Genomic DNA, 25598 nt, shown 5'->3' with positions numbered 1-25598 from the left:
AATGAAAATAGACACAAGACACCTGAATAGTAATCTATAGCCATTTTGAGGTGTATAGAACCCGGTTGAATATAAACCAAAATTGAAATGTGTATGAAGAAGTCACAGGATGTGGTTAAGAACCTGCATTTTCCTATTAACATATTGGTTAATCAGTACCATGTCAATTCATGCCATAATGTTGTAAATTGTTGTTGATGTTATATCGGGGCTTTTAATTGATTGGGATGATACTTTGCTGGCTTTACCTTCAGACCAGAGATGGTCTCAACAAGAAATCCTAGAACTCACCAGGATAATAAGATGCTGGACTTTATGCTTGGTAAACACTTCCAATGAAAGAATCTCAACCGAATTTGAACTGTGATAATGCAGCAAGGTGGATAAATCCACCATAAGAGGAGGGTTCAGGGAGGTGTGGGGGTATCCCAGTGCCTATATCACTGTGTCACATAATGCAATGCAATTAATTATAATAAGGTCATGAACCAGCAGATGGATGTTTTGTCTTAATCTGTCTCTATCTCTCTTCTCTGTAACTCTGCCTTTGAATAAAAACAAATCTTTTAATTAAAAAAAAAAAAGTGACATGCGTCCAGGTCTTGCCTCACACCCGAAACCAATGGGAAAAATGCTTTTTCCCTAGCACATTATGAAACATCAACACTCTGCTCTACGTTGCAGGAACTTCATTTCTCCTTCCCTCCATCCATTGACAAACCTCTAAAATACACCCTATTTTCCATTACCAGAATCTGAGGTGGTCCTGAAGGTAGAATTCACATTAAAATCATGGACAAACATGGATAAGTATAAGAATAAAATCTACCTTACACCTAGTATTAGGAAGAATTCATAAATATGTGATATGCTCCCTGCTTCTCCAAGAATTTGTCATTTGCAAAGTCTACTACTGAATAATTCAAAATTAGCCCGTACTGACTAGAGGAGCAGAATAGTACAATTAGGATGCTTTTTGGGATGCTGCATTCCACGTGTAAGTCCTCAGGCCAAATGTCAGCTCCACTAATAATCCCCAGTTTCTTCAGAATACATGTTATTGGAGACACCAAGGAACAGCTCATGCACTGGTGTCATTCAATACCCAAGTGAGAACTAGATTGAATCACTATCTCTTGGTTTGCCTAATCCCTAGTTATTGCAGATATTTAGGATCAGGAAACAGAACATATGTCATACTAGAGGCCTCTCATCACATCAGATAATTATACATACATAAATAACCAAATATTTTTAGTTGAGATAATAAATTGTTTTGTTGCCAACCCAAAGGCTTTTCTGGGCCTTCTCTCTCCACATATTCAAGAAATTTAAAGTAAAAAACATACTTCAATATTTAACATTTTTCTAATATCCTTAGCAATAACATGAAGGCACTTCATTTATTCCTACACACATACTGGGAATCTCCTGGCATAGAGCTTGCTTCCAAAAATACTTTCCCTACTGCCCCAGCCCTGTGGCATACTATCAACCAAAACAAAAACAAACAAAGCTTTAACTTTGACACAATCAAGTTCCTTCTTTCTACACTTGAATTTTTTCTCTCAGATACTCAAGGTGATCATCAAGCTAGTAACTGCATTATGTGCTCTATTCAAAGAAGGCCCAATCTGTCCCCATCTCCATTTGAGTTGTGTCTGACTCTTTCTGATTGAATCATTGGAGTTTATGCAACATACCTGCTGTTGTATGCTTACTGTAGGGATTCCAGAAGGGAAATTTCAAATCCATGCCATGCACTGAGAGAGCACTGAACCCCACAAATACATTCATCCTTACTTGTTCAAGTTGACAGGATTGCCTTTCTCTGCTTCCTGACTCAGGTTTTTCACCAACACATCTCCATAATGGACAATGATGGGTAACATCTAAGTACACACAAACAACTCAGTCATAGTGAGATTCAAGTCACATAAGGAAGTAGTTTTCTAATGCATGCAGGAGTCACATTGGTCTAAGTATGCACTACATAATTCACATTTAAAATAAATATCCAGGTCAAAAGGAATGGATTGCCATAACAGAGGTATTTCAGCAACATCTAATGTCTCTTCTGGGTCACATACACTAAAAGATCATTTTGAGGAACCTTGAGCACAATGCATTTTCCCCTTCAAATTCACTAGGATTTCTTTCTATTTGTTTCCAGACACAGCTAAGTTTCTACTTAAAAATCCACTAATTTATTACCTCCTTGAGTTTTCCAGTAGTGAAGGTTGGAGACAACAGTGTTCTAAGTCTCTTCCATTCTTCATCCTTAGAGTTGATGAGGGCACTTTTCATAAATCCCACTGGTCCAAAAGACTAGAATTCAAATACAGACATTTTGTCATGCATAGGTTCTAAAAATCATCATTGTTGTAAATATTTGTTACACACACATCAGTCATTTCAAAATATTTAGTAAAAGTGTTCCGGTTTGCATGGTATGATTATGTGCTCAATAAATATTATTCCAAATGCCTAGCCACATAGGATAGTAGATTTGCTATGGTCTGAGGCATTTTTCTTCCATTTTCCTATAAAGGTCAGTGTGCCATATATCATCGAATCTGTCCTTCCAGGAGACAATCAGAAATAGGATCCTAGAGCATCCTCTAACATAGAGCAGAAAAGAAATGAGTTGCTGGTGGAAGGCCAGATGGCCCACAAGAATTATATCTTTCTTTGAAACAAATTTTTGTTTTTCATTCCTCTGCCTCACTCTCTATAGACAGAAACATGCACATGAACTACAACTGATAAGAGAAGAGAACTTTCCTTAAAAATAAAAATTAATTGAATTTAGGTTTAGCTATACCGCTCTGAGGTATATATCCTCTCCAAGAAATCATAGTATCAAAGAACGAACTAAACTCTGAAGTCCTATTATTTGCAGCACAATGGATGGAACAGGGGCTTGTCATCTTAAGCCCATAAACCTTACATAGAAAAGCAAACACCAAATGTTTCTCTCATGTGTACAGGTTTTATAGCCCATTTGAACTCAAGATATTACTGCAGGCTTTGAAGGACTGCAGGAGGAAACAGAGAAGGGTGTTGAAATGCAGGCACCATAATACTGTGCCATAATAAGATTTAGGGATTGATACTAGAGTGGCACACCTATACTTCGTAATAATGTATTTTTTTATTGAATGAAACACTGAAAGAGAATAATTCATAGGCCCTGGCTTGAATAAACTGTAAGAAAATAGAAGGAACAGTGTTGGTGGGACCCAATAAAGGCACCTACTGCTCTAACTATGATCCAGTTTCCTTCTAATGGCTGAGGAAAGCAATAGGGAATGAATGAAACACTTTGGTTCCTGCATCCATGTGGAAAACTCAGAAGAAGCTCCTGGCTTTCAGCTTCAAATGGCCCAAGCTCTGGCAATTACAGTAATATGGGCGTTGACAAATTGATGGATGCTCATGCTCTAAGTCTCACTCTTACTGTCTTTCTCCCTCTGTCTCATTCTTTCTCTGCCATCACTACCCCTTTCATTAACAGACTTTTGGTATATTTAATGAAAACTTTATTTTACAAAATTAAAGCTGAAAATGTTAACTACTTGATCCATTGATTCGACATTTATTTATTGAAATACTATGCAATAGAATTTTAAAAAATGCATTATATGCAACCAAAAAACGTATACATTTGTACAATGATTTTTTAAAAAAAACAGATAATATTTGAGGCTAATACTTACTTATGAGTCCAGCATGTGGCATTTAATACTAAACCTCTCATTGCAGTTCAAAGAACCTGTATTAGCTTTGACATCCTGAACCAGCATTCTGATCCAGCTCCCTGAATACAACCTAAAGAAACTGCAAAAAACGATGAATTCATCTGGCCCCTAAACCTACATGGGAGACCCAGAAGCGGCTCCTGGAGCTCGGCTTTGGTTAAATCTGCTCTGGTCATTGCAGCCTTTTATAAAGTGAAACAGTAAATGGGAGAGTTTCTTTTGCATCTCAACTTCTATCCCTGAATAATCTGCCTTTCAAATAAGAATAAATTCATCTTTAAAAAGCAAACTTATTTGCTATTCTGTAGAAATACTATAATTGTATGTAAGTCCATTTTTCTCAATATCATCACAAGATTAAAAGGAAAAAGAGAATTATACAAACCATCCTGAAACTGGCCAAGCAACTCCAAATTCTAGGATTTTTTTTTTCATCTTCTAAAGGTATAGATTATTTATAATGAACATTTCCAATATTATGCAAGAAAATTACACGCACATTTTCTCAACTTGATTTAAAAAAAAATGAAAGATGCTGTTTTCCAAAAAAAAAAAAAAAAAAGAGTAGAAGAAAAGACTTTCAGTCAATATACAATGCAATGGAGAAGCTCAACATTTTACCGTTCCCATCAGTCAGAATTCAAATGAAATCACTCTCTTGTTAAACTTGTGAAGATAAAATATAAATATATTCGCAATCACTTCCAATATATAAGCAATTTAGGTAAAGAATTAACATATATGCATAGAGATAAATAGATGGATGGATAGACAGATAGTATATGCTGATAGTAATATGTTAATGAAAGGAATCCAAGAAACCTAACACAATGGAGATGCATGCTATGGTCATAGACTGACATAGTCACAACTCTAAGGACACAGACTCTAACACAGCTCAGCTGCACTTTGCTGCAGACAAATGAACTATCCTAAATTTGTATTTGTATGGAAAGGCAAGAGAACATGAACAGCTAAGCCAGTCCTGAAAAATAAAGTGGGAGAATTCACACTACATGGTAAGGCTTATTATAGAGCTGCCATATCCAAGACACTATGGTATTATTGGAGGATTAGACAAATGTGTTCAGTACAATAGAACAGATGGTGAAACCTAACCCACACAATCACTCCTGATTTTCACAGGTGACAAATCAGTTCAATAAAGTGAGTGAAGGAATGTTGAAACAATTGGGCAGCACATAGTCTAAAAATTAACAGTAATCTAAACCTCATACCTGACATAAATACTAAGTCAAAATACAGTATATGCATAAAGTATAAAACACAGAAGTGTTAGGCAAAGAATTTTCAGACGTGATATTAAATGTACAATGAACAAAAGCATGTAGGAGAATGTCAATCACTTGGTTGTGAGTTCATGCTTGTATCCCAGGGCTCTAATGAAGGTAAAATGAGAACTAGTTGTTTGTTATTTATGGGCAGTACCAATAACATTGATAATAAGGACATTGTCTACTAAAGGGTTGGGAAACACTCCAATGGCAGCATGATGGACTTCTGAAAAATTGAGGAAAGACACACATTGTAAGACTGGATGGAAACAAAAAGTAGAGGATATGAAACTTGGATGGGGATCAGGGAGAACCTAGCACCAACTAAACCTTACCAAAAAACAGTTTAATTTTTTATTTTCAATTTCAATATTATTTCATTCAACTTTGAAAAATTAAGAAATTGACCTCCTCTGAATAAAAACTAAAAAATCTTACAAGGAATCTGTTGAAAGTAAGGTATAAGATACATGTTGTCACTCTAACAAAAGAGTAAATGTGAGTTCTTTTCTGATGGAAGAGTTCTGATCTGTTTGTGCTGCTAAATGTACAAATATACACATCTTTCTTATGTGGTTAGCTACATGCAAACACAAAGAGGGAGAGAGAGAAAGAGAGAGAGAGGTGAAGCATGAAATATGAATATAGTTTGTTGTCTACCTGCTACTGGAGAAATTCACTAATTTTGTAGTTGCACACAGTGTCACCCAGAAAAACAAAATGAAGCAATCATGAATCTTCCCCAATCACTTTGTGAATATTTAATATTTAAGAACAAACACTTAACAATTAATACTTAATAACAATTAATACTTAAGCTTGAAAAATATCCCAATGCCTACCCGCCGGTTTGTGAAGACAGAGTAACATTCTTTCACAAGCACTGTTTTCATCATGTCTGGATCAGTGATGAACAGCACAGGCTGCCGACCCTGAAAAAATCTATTATGGGGAAACAGAAATGATTAAACATGACAAGTCTGATGCAGCAGGCACAGCCAAGCCCAGGAACCACACTTTAATCCTGAGATTATGTTTGTTACAGCCCTTTTGTACAACACATAGCAACATCCTTTCCTGGTTCAAGTTAGAGTAAGATATACAACAAGATTCCAAGCACAGAAGACTCTCCTGTCTTCAAAAAATTAAGGTGAAGCAAGTAAAGAAAATGCATTTAAAAATGAAATAATTTTTCTAAGAAGTCTGTCCCTGTTCCTGTTTCTTGGGGAGTGCTTCCTATGTTTTCCTTTAATAGTGTGATGGTTTCTGCATGTAGATTTCGGTCCTTGACCATTTAGAGCTGATTTTTGTATTATATCACAGGTGTGGGTTTCACTTCTTATTTCTGCATGGTGCTATCCTTTTGTCCCAACAGCAGTTGTTGAATAGACCAGGCTTTTTTTGCTGGATTGTTTTCAGTGTTCTTGTTAGAAATCAGTTGGCTATACATGCACAAGCTCTCTTCTTGTGTTTCTATCCTGTTTTATTGATCTTCTCTGTTTCTGTACCTGAGTGTTTTGATGACCACTGCTCTGTAGTAGGTCTTGAGGTCTTGAATTGTGATTCCCTGAGAGTGAGTTTTATTATTCAGGATAGCTTTGGGTATTAGGGGTCTCTTGTGTTTCCAGATGAACTTTTGTATCATCATTTCCATTTCTGAGAAGAATGTTGTTGGAATTCAAATTGGGGTTGTGTTGAATCTGTGTATTACTATTGATCATATGTTCATTTTGATGATGTTGATCTTGCCATTCCTGAAACATGGTTTCTCCATTTTTCAATGTTTTCTTCTCTTTTCTTTTTAATCTTTAACTGTTTTCATCTTAGAGGTCTTCCAAATATTTGATCTGATTAATTCCTAGGTATTTAAGATTTCTGCTATCTTAAAGCAGGCAATACTTACAATTTTTCAGCGATGCAACCATTTGTATACACCAGCACCACATATTTGTCTTCATTTATTTTGTATCCTGCTATGCTGCCAAAGTCTCTTCTGAGATCCAGTAGTGTCTAAATGATGTTTTTTGTTCTCCTATGTATCGAAACATGTTATCTGCAAATACAGATGCTTTCAGTTTTTCATTTCAGTTTGGGATCTTTTAATTCCTTTTCTTGCCTAACAGCTCTTGCAAGGATTTCCAATACTATATTGAAGAGTAATGGTTACACTGGACATCCATGAATACTTCCAGATTTTAGAAGAAAGGCTTTCAGTCTTTCTCCATTTAATATGATGTTGGCATTTGGGTTTTGGTAAATTGCTTGAATTGTGTTGTAGAATGTTCCTTCTATGCGAATCTTGCTTATGGTTTTCAGCAGGAAATAGTGATGAATTTAATCAAATGCCTTCTCTGCATCTATTGAGATGAGCATGTGGTCTTTATTTATTTCTATTTAAATTGGTTGATGTGATGTATCTCATTTAGTGAATTGTGAATGTTGAACCATCCCTGCATACCTGGGGTGAATCCCACCTGGTCTGGTAGAATGATCTGCCTGACATGATGTTGGATCCTTTTGACTTTTATTTTGTTGAGGAACTTTGCATCTATATTCATCAACAATATTTGTCTGTTGTTCTCTTTCTGTTCTTCCACAAGAACATCTTTGAGTATCAATTGTAAGGCTGGTTTGAAAAAGGCAAAATCTTGGAGTTTCGCTTTACTGTGGAAGAATTTTATTTCAGTTTCAAATACAAAGGAGAGCTTTTACAGGATATGTTACTCTTGGCTAAAAAATTGTTTTCTTTTAGAATCTGGAATATGTCACTCTGTTCTGTTGTGGCCTATAGTGTTTCCTCTGAGAGGTCAGCTCTCAATTTGTTTGGGTTTCCTCTATAGGCCACTTGGAATTTTTTTATTTGTACATTGAAGGAGTTTGCTTTTGTTTGACTGAGAAGAGCTTAATTATCACATGTCCCAGTGAAATTCACTTTTGATCAACACTCCTGGTAGTTCTATTAACCTCCTGTAACTTGTTTTCCAATTCTTTTTCAAGATTAGGGATGCTTTCATTCATTATTTCACTGAATACACCCTTAATTGCAGCTTGTCATTCTTCACCATTCTTCCATATCTCTTTTGCTGGGGCTACTAATAGTATCATTCATTTTTTGACTATTTTTTCTTAAGCTTGATCCAAATCTGTTTCCAGGTTTTTGTTTGTTCTCCTATGCTGATAGGAAATATCTTCAAGTTCTGAAATTCCTCTGCTTTATCTATTCTATTTTTTGAAACTCTCTACTGTACTTTTAATTCGCTCCAGTGTTCTTTATTTCTGATATATCAGCTTTCCTTTGATTAATTGCTACTATTTCCTATAAAACATAATTCTTAATCCTTGAACTCCTGCATGTTTTCACATTGTTGTTCAATAAACTATAATCAGATTTCTGAATTCAGTGTATTCCATTTAATCCTCTATTAACTCTGAAGGTGGGCAGATCTTTTACTCCTTTGCTAAAGAGTCTTCAGTAACATTCATAGTGCCTCGGGCTATCCTTTTGCCTTTTGACATTGCTACTCTGGTTGACAAATTCTTCTCCTTAGCATTCATTTGTAAAATGAATTACCTGGCAGCCAGAAGAATCTAGCCGTGACTGCTGCTGGGTCCTTGGCTGTTGCTGGGGTCTGGATCTCTGCTCACCAGCCACTATTGTGCTCTCTGTTCTCTGCAACACTACTCTACCCTCACTGCCACTTCCCTCTGTACTGAGGGTCTCTATGAACCCCCAATGACAACTGCCAGATCACTTTCTTTTCCTGTAATCTGTCCTTGCACTTCATGATAGAGTTGAAAAAACAGACCACTGAATTACCAATGCTTGGGTAACAGAAAGAAAACACAAATAACTAATTTGCATAATGGTTTCCTTGTATTAAAGAGAACATATGGTATTTGTCCTTTTGTGATTTATTGCATTGAGAATGATGCTCTCTAGCTGGGAGCATCAAGTTGCTAATTGTTTAATTTCATTCTTTTTAATGGCTGAGTAATATTCCATGGAGTAACTGTACCACAGTTTCTTTAACCCCCTCCTCTTTCAATGAGCATCTTGATTGTTTCCATGTCTTTGCTATTGTAGCTTGTGCGCTGTAAATATAGGATTACAGCTTCCTTTCTCATGCAGTTTTCTTTAACTTTGTGTATATTCCTAAGAGTGGGATATCTGGGTCATATGGCAAATTTACTTGCAATTCTCTAGGCACCCTCCATACTGATTTTCATAGTGGTTGTAATAGCCTATATTCCAACCAGCAGTGAGGGCATGTACCTTTCTCCTCAGATCCTTTCCTGCACCAGCAGGTATTGCTAGTAGAGTTCTGAATGTAGGCCCATCTGACTGGAGTTAAGTGGTACCTCAATGTGGTTTTCATTTGTATCTCCCTGACAGCTAAGGAATCTGAGCATCTTTTCCTATGTCTGATAGCCATTGCATCTCATCTTTTGAAAAACGTCTGTTCATTTCCTTTGCATATCTTTTCATGTTGCTATTGTTGTTATTAGGAGTCTAGGGAGAGGGCCAACGTTCGCCAGCTAGAACTATTTGGCCCTGATTAGCAAATCTATGCACAGAGCTACTTAATCAACACTAGCACATACTAGCTCTAAAATATGAGTACTAAGGAGAATGAAAGCACCCTCCAAGCACAATGTGGCAGCAGCCAACAATGACCTGACTGGTTGTCTTATAGGCAATTTTATGATTGAGAAGGGAGGGAGCAGAACTGGCAGGGGAATAAAGGGTGGTTCCCCTGCTGGACAGCTACTCCCACTCGAGAGCATGAACTGGGATGGAGGCAGAGCAGACTAAGCAGTGATACAGCACCTGTACACCTCAGGTGGACTAGTTCAGGGAAAAGCCAGGCAGGGCTGATTATTCCTACTGGTGCAATCTACAATTACAGTGGGCGAGGGTGTTTGGGCATAGTCACAGCATCAGCTTGCAGAAACTGGCATTGGGAGATAATTTTGTCAAGTTAAACTGCAGAACCACCTGGAAAGTGCACAATCCGGGAGTCAGATTCCTGGGAGGGAAGTAGTGGGTTCCCCCCTCTTGGGTTACCACTCTCACGGGAGGGCATGAAAACCAGGACAGCGGCTGGGGTGGCTAGACAGAGAGGCACTCAACAACATTCATGAGGGCTGGATACTTGTGCTGGTTAGATGGATCTAAGCTTCAATGCCAATTGCCATGTACGAAGCCAAGGGGGATGTGGGACAGAATGGATTGATCTGCTACACATACTCGCAAACCAGTGTGTGTGTGGGGGGGGTGTTGGGGATTATTCTGGGTCACTTTCACTAGGCTGCAACTCCCACTGATTATGTGAGGGCAGAGTATGCGCAATGCAGAACCAGTTTGGACTGCAACACCCATTGGTTCCAGTGGAAGGTGGGGCTAAAAAAAGAACCAACCCAGCACTTGCAACCACCAGCTGATCAGGTTGATGGACTGAGCTAGGCCCTGTACTTGCTGGTGCATACAAGAATCTGGCTTGGGAACACCTCAGATGACGTTTCTTATGGGATCTCCCCAGTTGAAAGGCTGGACTCAGAACCCTAACTATGAAAGGACAGCTGTTGGAACAAGTTAATCAACCACCTCAGCTATAGGTTGCCAAGAAAATACTGGGCAAATAGAGATGCTATGATGGACAATGTCAATCAGAGGATTTTTCAACGACCACATTGTGTTTGGAGAGGCGAGATCGGTAGTGATTCATAATTTGTGAACTATGAAAAGCTAGAACCCTTCCCACTGAGATCTGGAACAAGACAAGGGTGCCCACTATCACCACTGCTATTCAACATAGTCCTAGAGGTACTTGCAGAGGCCATAAGACAAGAAAAATAAATCAAAGGCATACGTATAGGAAACGAAGAAGTCAAGCTTTCACTATATGCAGATAACATAATCCTATACATAGAAAAACCAGGAGACTCAATACAGAAACTGCTAGAACTTATACGAGAGTTTGGCAGAGTGGCGGGGTACAAAATTAACGAACGAAAATCAACAGCCATAGTGTACGCAAATAACACCAAGATGGAAGAAGATCTAACCAACAGGATACCATTCAAAATAGCAGAGAGAAGTATGAAGTATTTGGAAATAAATCTAACCAAAAGTGTAGGAGACCTATTCGAAGAAAACTACAAACTATTTAAAAAGGAAATTGAACAAAACCTCAAAAGATGGAATAACATCCCATGCTCCTGGATAGGCAAAATCAATATCATTAAAATGTCTATACTACCACAAGCAATATACATTTTCAACGCAATTCCAATCAAATTGCCCAAAACATTCTTCACGGAACTGGATACAATGATTCAAAAGTTCATCTGGAAACACAAAAAACCACGAATAGCTAGAACCATCCTGAAAAATAAGAAGTTAGCAGGGGGAATCACAATCCAGGACCTCTGGACATACTATAGAGCAATGGTTATCAAAACAGCCTGGTACTGGCACAAAGACAGAAAGGAAGATCAATGGAATAGAATAGAAGCACCAAAAGGGAATCCACACAGATACAGCCAATTAATCTTTGACAAAAAGACCAATGACAGCTTAAGCAAGTGGGAAGGACTCTTTAGTAAATGTTGTTGGGACAACTGGCTGATAGCCTGTAGAAACAAAAAGATAGACCCACATCTATCACCATACACTAAGATCCAATCTACATGGATAAAAGACCTAAACCTACATCCAGAAACCTTCAAACTCTTGCAAGAAAATGTAGGAAATACCCTGCAAGACCTAGGAGTAGGTCCTGACTTTCTAAGAGGGACACCAAAAGCAATAGCAGTTGAGAACAGAATAAACAAATGGGACCTCATCAAACTAAGAAGCTTCTGTACAGCAAGGGAAACAATCAACAAAGTAAAAAAGCAACCCACAGAGTGGGAGAAGATCTTTGCACACGATATAGGCGATAGGGGGCTAATTTCCAGGATATACAAGAACTTCAAAACAACCAAAAAACCAAAACAAACAAGCCACTCAAGAAATGGGCACGGGAAATGGGCAAACATTTCACAAAGGAACAAGTCCAAATGGCAAACAAACATATGAAAAAATGTTCCAGCTCCCTAGCAATAAGGGAAATACAAATTAAAACATCGATGAGGTACCACCTAACACCAGTAAGATTGGCCCACATAAAAAAGAACACCAACGACGCTTGCTGGCGAGGATGCGGGGAAAAGGGAACCCTACTCCACTGCTGGTGGAACTGCAAATTGGTACAGCCTTTATGGAAATCAGTCTGGAGAACACTCAAACAACTCAAAATCTGCATACCATATGACCCAGCAATAGCACTCCTAGGAATATATCCAAAACACCTGTTTTACGACAAACCAACATGCATCCCTATGTTCATTGCAGCACAATCAGTAATTGCGAAAACATGGAAGCAACCGAAATGCCCATCAGCAGAAGATTGGATAAGAAAGCTTTGGTTCATCTACTCCATGGAATACTACTCAGCTATTAAAAAAAACAAAATGCAGTTCTTTGTGGCTAAATGGGCACAACTGGAAACTATAATGCTAAGGGAAATGAGCGAATCCCAAAAGATTAGATACCACATGTTTGCCTTGATTTAACCTGTAATTTTTTGTTTGGTTGTTTGTTATTTTTTGAACCTGTCATTGATACTGTCTCAACCCAGATGTTTCGAAGAATGGAACTTGCATTATTCTTAACATATTGTTTACCCAATACTATGTCAATTAATTCCATAATGTTGTATAATGATACTGAGGCCTTGTTGGGGCTTTTAACTGACTGGATCTTTACTCTGTTAGACCTATCTTCAGACCATAGAAGGTCTCCCCAAGAGGCCACTGAACTTATCTGGACAATAAGACGCTGAACTTTATGCTAGGCATGTGTTTGCAAGCAATGAATCTCAACTGAACTTGAACTATGGTTATGCAACAAGGTGGAGGAATCCACCATGGGGGGAGGGGTATGGGAGGGGTGGGGGGGGATCCCCAGCGCCTATAAAACTGTACTACATAATACAATGTAAGCAACAATAAAAAAAAAAAAAAACACTTGAGTGAGTATCTTAGAGGATGCCCAACATGCGGGACTTGAGTTGGGAGGGAAACCAGGTGGGGCTTCCCGCTCAATATCCCCCTTTATCTCTGATGCATGAAGGAAACAACATGGAATTAATGATCGTAACCACTTTCCTGTAAAAAAAAAAGTTTGAATGGTAGGAGATCCAGTACTTCATGTTCTCCCATTAGATCACAATAATTTTATAGGCCATGTTACCTTAGAAGCCCCTGGACCAGCTATTAGAGATTTACCAGACAAAATCTGAAATTTTCAAAAAAATGTAGGTATGGGCCCAGCACGGTGGCACAGTGGTTAAGGTCCTCGCCTTGCATGCCCGGGATCCCATTTGGGCTCCGGTCCTAATCCCGACAGCCCCGCTTCCCATTCAGCTCCCTGCATGTGGCCAGGGAAAGCAGTCAAGGACGGCCCAAAGTTTTGGGACCCGGTACCCATGTGGGAGACCTGGAAGAGCCTCCTGGCTTTGAATTGGCATAGCATCAGCCATTGTGCTCACATGGGGAGTGAATCATTGGATGGAAGATCTTCCTCTCTGTCTCTCCTCTCTGTATGTCCGCCTTTCAATAAAAACAATTAAAAAAATGTAGGAAGAGGCAAAGTCTTTTCCAACGTTCTCATATATTCCAAGCACATCTTTTATACCACTTTCTCTGCTGAATGAATGCTGGAAATAGAAAAGGATGCCACATATTTCACCCTAATATACACATATATACACATACATTACATACATATATATTATATATACAACATTTTTACTTATACCTCTCAGTCCTTCTTTAATCAAGAATTCTATTCACTCATTCATCATTCATCTATTAAAGGTATATTTTACACTGAGAGAAGGAATGCAAGAAAAGGAAAATTTCCCATACTCTAGTTTACTTCCCAAATTGCCACAATGGCCATGATTAAGCTGAAGCAAACAGTAGACCAAGAGCTTCTTCCAAGTTTTAAATATAGGGCCAGGGCCCTAAGTTCTTGAGTCATTCTGCACTGCTTTTCAGCACTTTTCAGAGTGCTGAATCACAAGTGGAGCAGCTGGACACAAGCAGGTAACCATTTTCAATGCCAGCTCTAACAGGTGGAGAAATAACTATCTGTACCACAATGCCAGGCCCACTCATAATCTTTCTTTCAAAAGCAAATATTAAATATAATCTTAGGTAACATAATTTAGATTTTTAATTGGAAGGAGTTAGCACAAGAAGATATGCTAGCACTCAGGTACAAAGACATATTACAATGACCTGGAAAAAAGTATTGTACTAAATTAAGGGTCTATAAGCAACCAAAATATGCAACAGCAAGACTCTGTTCAGAATGGGGTCCCTGGGTCAACAACAGCTGAAAAAGGAAATGACCAGCAACATTGACACCAAATTCAGACACCAATAGCTGGACTGTATGCAGTCCTTCGTAGGACAAGCCTCCACAACTTTACCCTTGATAAGCTTATACCAAAAGGATGTGAGCTAAGGTTGTCCCCAAAGCAGTGAGAACCTCACCAAATCAAGGAAGCTTTCCAAATACTCACCCCCACATATTTCCATATGTTTTGTAACATTTCATGTCAAAATTCCACACACCCTGAAAGACAAATAAAATGAAATGTGATTATTATTGTAAAACCAGTCAACTTGATCTCCAATTGAAGCAAACTAAGCAAATTACAACTATAACAAGCATAATATGCTATGATTTAATTATCCAGAATCTCTAATTCAGAGATACCTGGAATAAAAAGAGAAACAGTATTTGAAGTGGACAATTCCAAGGAATTCTTACTTTTCCCTGAACAGTGTGGAAACCCCGTGGCTTAACGTTATCTACAGATACTATGTAATCCTTATCATTGTGAAGAAATTTCCCAGGCCTTGTGGTGGTAAAATATTTCATAGACCAGCAGGTATTTTTTTCCACGCACACATGAAGAAACTGAGACTTGGGGAAAACTGTGAGGTTCCCCAACATGAATCCAGTCACGTCTCTAGATCTTGTGCATTTTCTAGACTTCAGAAAGATTTAAGATACCAAAGACACAAGTCAATTTTTTTTTCTTTACACATAAATTTATGTCACTCTTGAGTATGTTCCAGAGGGAGAAATTGCATTGGTGAAATAATGCATATGAACTCAGCTTCCAATTTGAGAGCACAATATGGGAAGAGTAACAGATACCAGTTCTAAGCACAGCACTAGTATATTATAATAATGGCACAGGGTCAGGCATTCCAGCATAGCAGGTAAGACACCTCTCTCTTATGTTTGAGTATCTGTGCCTTAAATCTGTCCCTGCCTTGTCATTTTAAATTCACACTGATACATATCATAGGCTGTAGCAGAGATGGCTCAGCTAACAGGGTATCTCAATTCTGCTTGCAAGGCCTGGATTCAGTTGAACTTCTAAGCTTCTGATCAAGTGTAGTCATGGATATTGTGATCCGCACATCCATCAGAAAGTGGATAAATTCAAACCTTTTCGCCTGAGGAAAACTTCATTTCATAAAATTCAACAGTCTATGCAAATACATGACGAAAAGGCAACTGGGGTCCATACAGTGGATGTGGGTGACACGAAGGTGTGAAGAGAACAACTGCCCTGCTTGTCAGGGCCCAGGAAACTTAAAGCTGTTTGGCAGTACCCGGCAGATTTCTCTCTGACCACCTTGACACAGTCTCACCACCTTTTTGCATGGAAACTCAAGTACCCCACTAAGTATTCTGTAATCTATTGAGGCATTGTTTGACACATTGAGATGGCTTTTGCCAACAACGTGTGCTTGAGAGTTAATGTTATTGTTAATGTCTTGGTTACTGGGCCTTTAACTGTGCACAGGAGCACAATTAAACCCATGCCACTTTTGGACACCGTACTGTGTACCTACTCATTGCCCTGAAATCAAGCCGAGAAATATAGCATGCCTTCTGGGAAATATCTTAATAAGAATTTCTTTTTTTTCTTATAAGATTTATTTTTTATTGGAAAGGCGGATATACAGAGAGGAGAGACAGAGAGGAAGATCTTCCATCCGATGATTCACTCCCCAAGTGAGTGCAACAGCCGATGCTATGCCGATCCATTGCCAGGAGCCTCTTCCGGGTCTCCCATGTGGGTGCAGGGTCCCAAAGTTTTGGCCGTCCTCGACTGCTTTCCCAGGCCACAGGCAGGGAGCTGGAAGGGAAGCGGGGCTGTTGGTATTAGAACCAGCGCCCATATGGGATCCTGGGGGTGTAAGGTGAGGACCTTAACCACTTGCGCCACCGCACCGGGCCCAGGAATTTCAAAAAGTAATGGAAGTGATGAGAGTGAGAGCTGAAACTGCTATCGCAATAAATGTAGTTATTGTCATCTCAAACACTAGCCTGTTTTTGCGATTTTTGTAGCATACAAAATGTAACTATTTTAGCCACTTTTATAATTTTTAGCTATGAAATTTAGGATGCTTTTATTAAAGAAAATGCTTTTGATTATTGTTTCATTGGGGTTATAGAGTCTATGGTGTAGGGGGATTTAACATTTAAAATTTGTGTTTTAGATTTTATATTTTTTCTTTGTAACCTATTTTCCCATTAAATAATGGGTAAATTGTAGAAACAGGAATGTGTTCAGAATGTACTGCTGATTAGCAGGTAATAGCATGTGCCTTGGCCTTGGAGTCCTGGCTGTTGCTCCACAGCTACTATTGAAGAATGAATAATGGCCTGTTTTGAAGAATATGAATACAATATTTTGCAGAATTTTTTAGGGGTACCTGCTAAGCCCTGAAGCACAGACAGAATGACCAAATATCTGTACATACCCCCTAGCCTTAAGTAAAAAAATAGAACAATTAGTTGCTTGTGTAGAAGCCTGTGAGGTGTCTGAGTAATTAAAAAACATCTTTTTCTTGAGCTGTGTGAGAACACACCAAGTGTCCATGTCTGTGTCTTTCTTTATTGTCGACTCCATGCACCCTTCCCAAGCTCTGAACTTAGCTGGAGCTGGACCCCACCGAAAGGCAACAGTTCAAATGACACTCACCTTGCGGTAGCCCATGATATTTCCCAGGAAAGGCAGAGGTGTTGGTCCAGGAATGCCCAGCTTCTTAAAATGGCCATGTGTAGAGGTGCCATATCTGTAAAGTCAAGGAGGAGGCAGGTCACAAGGGTGATAGTTTACATAGAAGGGACACATGCTCAGATATCAGAATAAGAGCTGACACTGTGTGTGGGTTCATCTGAGAATGTGTCAGGCTGAGCTGGATTGCTGCATCAGCTGAAGGGTGCCAGCATTAGTTGTGAATCATATTAGGCTGGACGGCAGTACACCAAGGAAAGCACAGGATTCAGTGCTGTGGACATCCTTGGTTTGGGAATTGTGAACACTCCCATGCTGGGCTATATTTTTCATCTTAGTGCACAAGAACCATGTCTATGTGTGGAGGTGGGTAGTTCTGACCTGAATCACAGCACCCATAAGTCTTCATGAGAGCCAGATGGGATGTGTACTTAGTAGGGCTAGCCTGCCGCAAAACATGGCAAAAACCAGGGCTGGAGCCAGTCCTTGAGGGGTCCTTGGTGGTTGCCTCTCTTAGTCTGCATAACCCACTGGTATTCAGAAGGAAGGGCTGGATCACAGCACCATCAACTCACACAAGGGATAGGGTAAAATTGGAACTGACCAAACAGTATGGTAGGTGTGTTGGCTACTGCATGTGACATAGCACACCTGCACTGGAAAATAAACACAAGAGTCAAGAATGAGGTAATCAAAATAGGCTTTCTTAGGGGACTCCCAAGAAACTGCCAGATTCAGACATTGGCCTCAAGGAAAATCACAGGATGTATGTTTCAACTTTGAAGCACATGTTTTGGACTGTGCTACCTCAGTTACTGATGCCTCTGTGGAGGAGAGCACGTCCAGATGCACACCAGGGTCATGACAGCAAGTTCATCCAGGCCAGCAGGGGAAATCAACTGACTCACCAGAGGATGAAAAGCAGAATAGATTGGACAATTTTGGCCCAGCATTGAAGCATGTTCTTAGGTCTGCGGATGCAATAGGTGAACTTTGTCAACCAACAGACCTTGAAAACTTTTTTGTCAATACTTGAGTAATGAAATTTAAAAATTTCTCAGAAGTATCAAAACTACTGAAATAACTCCCTTGAGTCATCCCTCCACAATTGTGGATCTGTAAGGCACTGATCCCCATGCCAGGGGTCTGAGATAGTGACATCAAGGAATAACATCTGCTGCCCACTCCACTGCAGACTCAGGACAAAAATAAACAAACAAAACTGAAGTATATGTCACACACACACACATTCTTCCATGCCTCAAACTCTCACCCTAATCAGAAACTATATATACACAGATCCCCCTCAATGATGAACAATATTAAAAGGAAAACATAACGTGGATTTGGTGGTGCTCTGGTTTCTTGAGGCTACTTGAAGAGGAAAATTAGAGGGAAAATAAATCTCTATACCACTACTGACTTGTTAACTTCACAGAAACTGTGAAGAATAAGGGAAAGATGGTTGCAGATGGCTGCCAGATCTGTCCTTCTCTGAAAATCACCATTTCACCTAGTGCAAGTCTGAGCAGTCAATTCACAGGAGACAAATGGCAGTAGGGGAGTTCCAGGGCAGGAAGCACAGAGGGATAGAAGATCTGAATCTGAGCCTCTGCAGACGTCCGGGGCACTGGGCTGCTCTCTCAGTGATGCATGGACAATGGAAAGGAAAGAGTGAAGAGCCAACCACATGTACAGGGAATGATTTCCCTCACTCTTGCAGTACAGATGCAGACTCAGAAGGTAAAGCCACTGCAGATCAGTGGAAGTCAACCTCTTTTGCCCTCAGAATCTCTGGAGAATAAGCCTTTGGTGAGAATCCCACTGTACTTCGAATCCATGTGTTTATAACCTATCTCAACTGAATTCTAACTACACAGCATATGTCAAACTGAGAATCAACCAGCATATCTTCTATAAAACAGATGCTATTAACACTTCATACAGGAAGAGATTGGGAACTGGAGGGGGTGAGATAGGTCAGTAGCCCGGACTTGGTCATCTTCCCCTTTAACCATCAGAACAGATGAATGAAAAACAAACCTCATTACCATTCCAGAAGCAAGACTACAGGAGAAATCAGATGGACAGCTACTCACAGATACAAGAGCACCAGGCTGATAGCAAGGAGAATCCAGGTTCCTAAGGAAAAGTCTGGCATCAGGTCCATTGTCACTTGCTGCTGCAGCTGTCTCCTCTAAGTGTTCTCTGCAGCTGTGTGTACTGCTCTTTGCAGGGCTATGAGTGCACAGCGGCCCTGCCCTGTAAGCTGTGATCCAGTCAAGGTGACTGGAATATTTATGTGCTGGGGAATGAGCTGTAACTAGAACTGCAATGAGTAGAAGCTTTACTTATGCGATTGTTGCAATCTGGGATTCTTTCCAACCTGATATTTGGCAAAGAATTTTAGACACACCTCAGTCATCTCGGTCAAGTCCATGTTCAAGTCCAAATCAATTATAAAAGCAAAACAAAAAAATAACACCTCAATTAACTATGACAGCAAATCTCCCCACCTACCTTCTTCTCTACATCTGTCCTCATTCAAATAACCTGAAATCCACACAATCAACTCAGACCAAGACATGTTACTAGATTAGAATGACACCCTGCCCATAGAAGGCTATTTTTCCTTCAAACACCAAATACATAAAAACCCACCAGGTAGCATGACTCTTCATTAAACTCTCTGACCACACAAAGCACTCTCTTCCAAGTATCATCAGTCCTACACACACATTTGGGTCATTGTCTTCCCTGCCCTCCAGTATCACTGTCAGTTCTACCTGTGCTTCTTTACATAACAAACATCTCAAGGGCATGGCCTGATCTTAGTCTCTGTTATGTCCTAGCCTCTTTCACGAGTGTCTCACCAGGTCGATTGAGTCAGGTAATACTGCTGGACCCTGTATGCCCTCTCTCAGTGACCCTCAGGGGAGAACATTGCATCTTCCTGGATTATTACCACAGTGAGAGGAGCTATCAGGGCCTCAGTCCCCATGACTGAACATTGTGGGTGTTCCACCAGGATTCTGCTGCCACAAATTTCCTGAAGAGTGGACCAGATGGAAGTATGGCTGCCTTGAGCTACATCAATTCAGCCTGTGTTGTGTGCACTGATTAGACTTCACTCACTTTGGTTTTCTGTCTATAGGAAGATAATGTATGTAAACGAATGGGTATGACAAAAAAACACTATGTATCTAAAGATTATGCATCTCAAAAAAAAAATACAAGAGAATTGGCAACATGTCCACATGGACCTCAACAACCTTGGCCATCAAGGTTGTGGCAGATGTCAGCTTAGGTAGCACAGAAAACACTCAAACTTTTAAATATACAACTTAGAACTTCTTCTTTGGGACAAAAGTGATAAAACAACATACCATCCAATTTCCTAGGCAGTAGGGTTTTTAAGATGGATGTGAAATCTTGTTCATTAATCTGATAAGGTTAAGGGAAAAGGTATAGGGTTCCTTTTCTACCCTCCTTGCACCGCTGAGAAGCTATTGAGGAAAAAAAAAATGATGAGCAGGACCATATCATTACTGCTCATGATTTAGTGCCTCCAGCAATGTATCTCCTGATAGAAAACTCCTATGCCTCTCCACAGCACTGCATGGCTCACCATGTGTCTCATACCTTTCTTAATCAATCCTCATTGTACCCATCTCATTGCAGTCCTTGCAAATAATTAGTAATGAGACTGTGCTGGTACCCACTTTGTCATTGTGAAATCAAACAGATGGAAGTGAGACTTCCTCAACCAGTTAAAATAAGAAGCCATAGTGACACATGCATGGCGCCGGCCAGAGGGGTGTTAAGCAAGCACCTCGGTCGTGTTGTTCACTGCCAGAGGCTTTTGCACTTGGAAGGTTGAACTGCAGTGATGGCAGCACTAGTGGAAGCTGGGAGTTGGGAAGCTAGGTGCAAGTGATCCCAGACGTGTCTGAGGATGCCACTTCACCACCTTCAGCCTCTCGTAGCCTGGGACAATGCTGGGTGCTGAGGCAGGTAAAGGCACTTGCCTCGGAAGCCATGAGCACAGCCCTGATTGTTTTGAAACCTCTCTCCATCTCAGCCCCCAAGTTGTGGGCCTCACTCATTGTTAGGCTTCTCCAAGGAAGGCATTGGAGGCTGCTACCCTCCCGCCTTGACCTCCAAGGGGTCATGCCCCTGGTATTGTGCTGAACCACACATTTTTAACATTTTAAATTTTTCTTCATGTTTTTTCTTCTCTGTCAGCCGGTGGTAGTAGGCATCGGTGTGGATGATCTTTTGTTCTGAGGCTTCAGCAGCTCCTCAGGCTCCATCGTATACACAGAGGAATATTTCAGGAATCCATTGAGTGTTCCTGAGGAGTAGAGAATTGGAAAGACATTCTTGATCACCAGATTCATCTATGATAATTTTGACAACACCTATCAGGCAATAACTGGCGTTGATTTTATAGCAAAAAACAATGTGTTTGGAGGATTGAACAATCAGACTATAGTGAGAGATAATGTGGGTTAGGAACTTCTCTGTAGCCTCATTTTCAGTTGCATCTGCAATTCTGCTGCAGCCATAATAGATTACAATGTTGCAAATGTCAGTTGCTTCCAGCACACTACAAATGGATTGATGATGTCAGAACAAAAAGAAGAAGTGGTATTATCATCATGCGACTAAGAAATAAAGCAGATCTTGTTGATGAGAAACAAGTGTCTACTGAGGAGGGAGAGAGGAAAGCCCAAGAGCTGAATGTCATGTTTATTGAAACTAGTGAAAAAGCAGGATAAACGTGAAGCAGCTCTTCTGACATGTGGCAGCCGCTTTGCCTGGAATGGAAAGCACACAGAATAGAAGCAGAGAAGACATGATTGATATAAAACTGGAAAAGCCACAGGACCAACCAGTCAGCAAATGCTGTTCCTGCTAATACCGGCCACTCCTTCACGCTGCTACTCTAGAAACCCACTGCTTTGCCCACTTACTCTCATTGACTGCAGTGTGAATATTGGCTTGACCCTTTCCTCTTCATGAATAACTTATAACAACCCATCATTGCTGCCTGTGCCATGGAGATGATCTGTTAGCATCACAATAACAAAAAAGTCACTGTCTTCATTATTTGGACTTTACACCTAACCAAAAGATTCAGTACATTCCAGTGATAACTTTAAGAGTTAGATACATTTTTATAACATGTTCCCTGTTTTAATGTTATGATAATGTACTACAAAATGATAGAAATTTCAGCAATAGTATCAGTGTGGCTTGGGCTCAGTGAGCTTGGGCTCAGCGCGATAACATAAAGGTTAAGGTCCTTGCCTTGAACGCGCCAGGATCCCATATTGGTGCCGATTCTAATTCTGGCCGCTCCACTTCCTATCCTACTTCCTACCTTTGGCCTGGGAAATCAGTTGAGGATGGCCTAAAGCATTGGGACTCTGCACCCGCATGGGAAACCTGGAAAGAAGTTCCTGGCTCTTGGCTTCAGATTGGCACAACACCGTCCATTGTTGTCCCTTGGGGAGTGAATCATCAGACGGAGATCCTCCTCTGCATATCTCCTCCGCTCTGTGCATTTGCCTTTACAATACAAATCAATAAATCTTAAAAAAAAAAGAAGAAGAAGAAGAAACAGTAAGCTCACAGCAGCACTTGGCTGACCTCCTTGAGCTCTCCATGCCAAAGATAGATTTCCAACAGAAATCAAAGAACCCTTTCATATGTGTTTTCTTACACTTTGGGAGAGAAAAGGAACACAGTGCTTCAGAACAGATTTTTTAATATTCAATTCTAAATAGTTACTCATAAAATCCTTACTTGCTTTTCTCTCCCACCTCTGTTCCCCACTATCCTTGCTGAGAAAATGATAAAATTCTTAATGAGTCAATTTCTCTCGAGATTTTAAAACTCTCAGCGTAATGTTATTCTGTTTGAAGGGAAAAGACAACCTTTTGAACTATAGTGTTTGAATGCTTTTTTTGTTGTTGTTTTTTTCTTAATTCTGTGAAGGCAAGGCACTATATAAGTCAAGTTCCTAGTGGAAGGACTAGTGGAAGAATTTAAATATGGCACTATGACCAAAATCACTATTCCAAGCAGAAATAATAATATATAAAAAAAAGAACAGAATCACAGAGAATTTTCTAAGGACAATTGAGATCAAATTAAAGATGGAAACAGATTTTGTTTGGTAAGCATTTAGAAGCAGATCAGAAAAAGTGTACATCGAAGAGGGAAAGGAGATGTTGTGCAAATGCATGCCTTATTTCTTAGCATCTTTTAAATGCTGGATCTTTCAGGCTGGTTTTGCTGTTTATTAGATCTGTATTGTTCAGGTATTTAACCAATGATTAGCTTTATATTTAAGCTGCAACTAATATTTATTTCTTTGCCTTTTTCTTTAAAACCTTCAATATTTAGGCATTTTTGTTGGATTTTCTTAGAGCTCTATCACCATGGCAATATGTATTTCCTTAAAGTACTACAAACAAATGTACTAGGAGTGCACATCTTTATTTTTTACTTGTTATTATAAGATTGCTGTGTAAGCTAATAAGCTCATTTGTAAATATATTGTTTGCAGGAAGAAAATTTCTGAGTAATAACTCCAAAAAGCCGGCTGATTATAATTGTATGCATTACTTAACCCAGTATAAAGATGAAATGATGACAAAAATATCTTCATAACTCCTAACCTCTTCATTGCAACAAAACCTAAGCCTTATTTCCCTGTTCTCCTCCTCTTCCACTCCTCACTTATTGTCGCCTTGAACTATACAGAGAACACTCCGATTATGGATCTGGATAGAGACATATTATCACATATCATTATCCCACCTACCCGTAATTCATGTTCAAAGACAGGATGGAGTTTTAAAATGCTTTTATAATACAATATTGTTAAAGGCAAGGATTAACTCTTTTGTTTTATTTTGACATGGCTTGTCCTGAAATAAATATCAATACAATATGGAAAAAGGAAAAAAAGAAGCCATAAAATGAAGTCCTATCTGGTGGCCACAAAATGAATCAGTGTCATACCTACTGGAGTTCAGTGCGTCAGACTTGCATAAGGCAAATAAGTTGTTGGACATCTCCCAGGAAACTTTCACTGTGACTACACAAATGCTCAGGAACTGGTCATAACCACAGAAACAACACACACACACCTTTAACTCAGTACTAACTTACAAATCCACTAATGCTTTGAAATCAGCAGAAAGTTCAATGCTGTAAACATTTCTGATATTTTGCAGTCAGAAAAATGAGGTTTCCAATAAGTCAGAGACCGCATGGAAAAATTCGAATAAACAGGAATGTAGACATCACAGGTTGTGTGGAAGGAGGCAATACTATAATATTTGCCCTACTGACTACTGCAGTGATTTTTAAACTTCTTTTACCTGACATCAGCCTGGCCTTAAGAAGGTCATCTTCTACTCAACCGCCACATAAGGCATGCACCATGTAATGTCCTGCCTTCACTTCAGTCCCTGCAACAGTTCACATCTTACAGCTTACAATTCAAATGCCTCCAGTGATGCTAGGCCGCACTTGATCTGTCCAATGACTAACTAGCCTTGCCTCAGTCAACCTAGCCAGGTGCAGGCCAACTTAGAGGCAAATGATGTGTTTTCCTCCTTGCTAACTTACACACCTGAAAAAGAAGAAAGCTCAAGTGCTAGAGCCCATGGCACCCAGGTGGGAAACCTGGATGCAGTTTCAGGTTCCCAGATTTGGCCACACAAAATTCTAGATGCTGAGCCCATTTTGGAAGTGAAAATGAGATATAAACTCACTCTCACACTCTCGTTCATTCTCTCTTTCGCTCGTTCTTTCTTTTTCTTTCTCTCCTAATTCCATACTTCAAGTAAGAATCTCGATTTTTAATTAATCATATAATGAACAGCCACTGGGATTTATAATCCTCACATTTTTGGACAATCAACACCTCAATCTCATTCCAAATATGCACATCACTCCAAGAGAAAATCCTGGTATAACAAATGCTTTCCTTCACATTCTTCCTTCTCTCAGCTCCTGGAAACCAACACTGTGTGCTCTGTTCAGATAAGTCACCCCATTCTGGACAGTTCACATGAACAAGATCAAACAACATGTGGACTAAGATGTTTCACTTCTTTCAACTAATATTATTTGTCAAGAAACATGCATATGAATCATACTGATGGCTGCCTGTTGTTACATGGTATGCATATAAGATTCCTTTACCAACTCATTTATTTAAGAACATTTGAGGTGTCATCACTTTGGGCTCTTGCAGCACAGGCTGAGGCGAGTCTGAATATATATTTTAAGGTTACACCTTTCAGTTCTCTTCAGAATATCAGCAAGTATAGCATCAGTGGATTACATGATATCTTTAGGCT

The 25598-nt window shown here is 39.6% G+C and overlaps 1 protein-coding gene and 1 pseudogene across 2 annotated transcripts in view; one reads left to right on the top strand and one right to left on the bottom strand.

The window, feature by feature from the left end:
* Nucleotides 1-19384, bottom strand: part of LOC121152790 (cytochrome P450 3A6-like) — a 45453-nt gene extending 26069 nt beyond the window's left edge. The window contains exons 1-6 of one of the 2 annotated variants that reach the window (XM_040974952.1): nucleotides 19314-19384; nucleotides 17173-17272; nucleotides 14692-14744; nucleotides 5899-5998; nucleotides 2215-2328; nucleotides 1804-1892 (exon numbers count right to left, since the gene is read on the bottom strand). In XM_040974952.1, coding sequence (XP_040830886.1) covers nucleotides 1804-1892; nucleotides 2215-2328; nucleotides 5899-5998; nucleotides 14692-14744; nucleotides 17173-17272; nucleotides 19314-19384 — 527 coding nt within the window. The remainder of the gene's footprint in view (nucleotides 1-1803; nucleotides 1893-2214; nucleotides 2329-5898; nucleotides 5999-14691; nucleotides 14745-17172; nucleotides 17273-19313) is intronic. The other variant, XM_040974954.1, reaches the window with a different exon arrangement.
* A 1079-nt stretch (nucleotides 19385-20463) lies between these two features.
* Nucleotides 20464-22135, top strand: LOC121152801 (annotated as a pseudogene).
* Nucleotides 22136-25598: the final 3463 nt, after the last annotated feature.

Source organism: Ochotona curzoniae, unplaced genomic scaffold (assembly GCF_017591425.1).
Source record: "Ochotona curzoniae isolate NIBS_2020 unplaced genomic scaffold, NIBS_Ocur_1.0 contig_2657, whole genome shotgun sequence".
Lineage (NCBI taxonomy): Eukaryota > Metazoa > Chordata > Mammalia > Lagomorpha > Ochotonidae > Ochotona > Ochotona curzoniae.
Note: the sequence above shows the minus strand (reverse complement) of the source record. Positions and strands in the feature narration are given on the sequence as shown.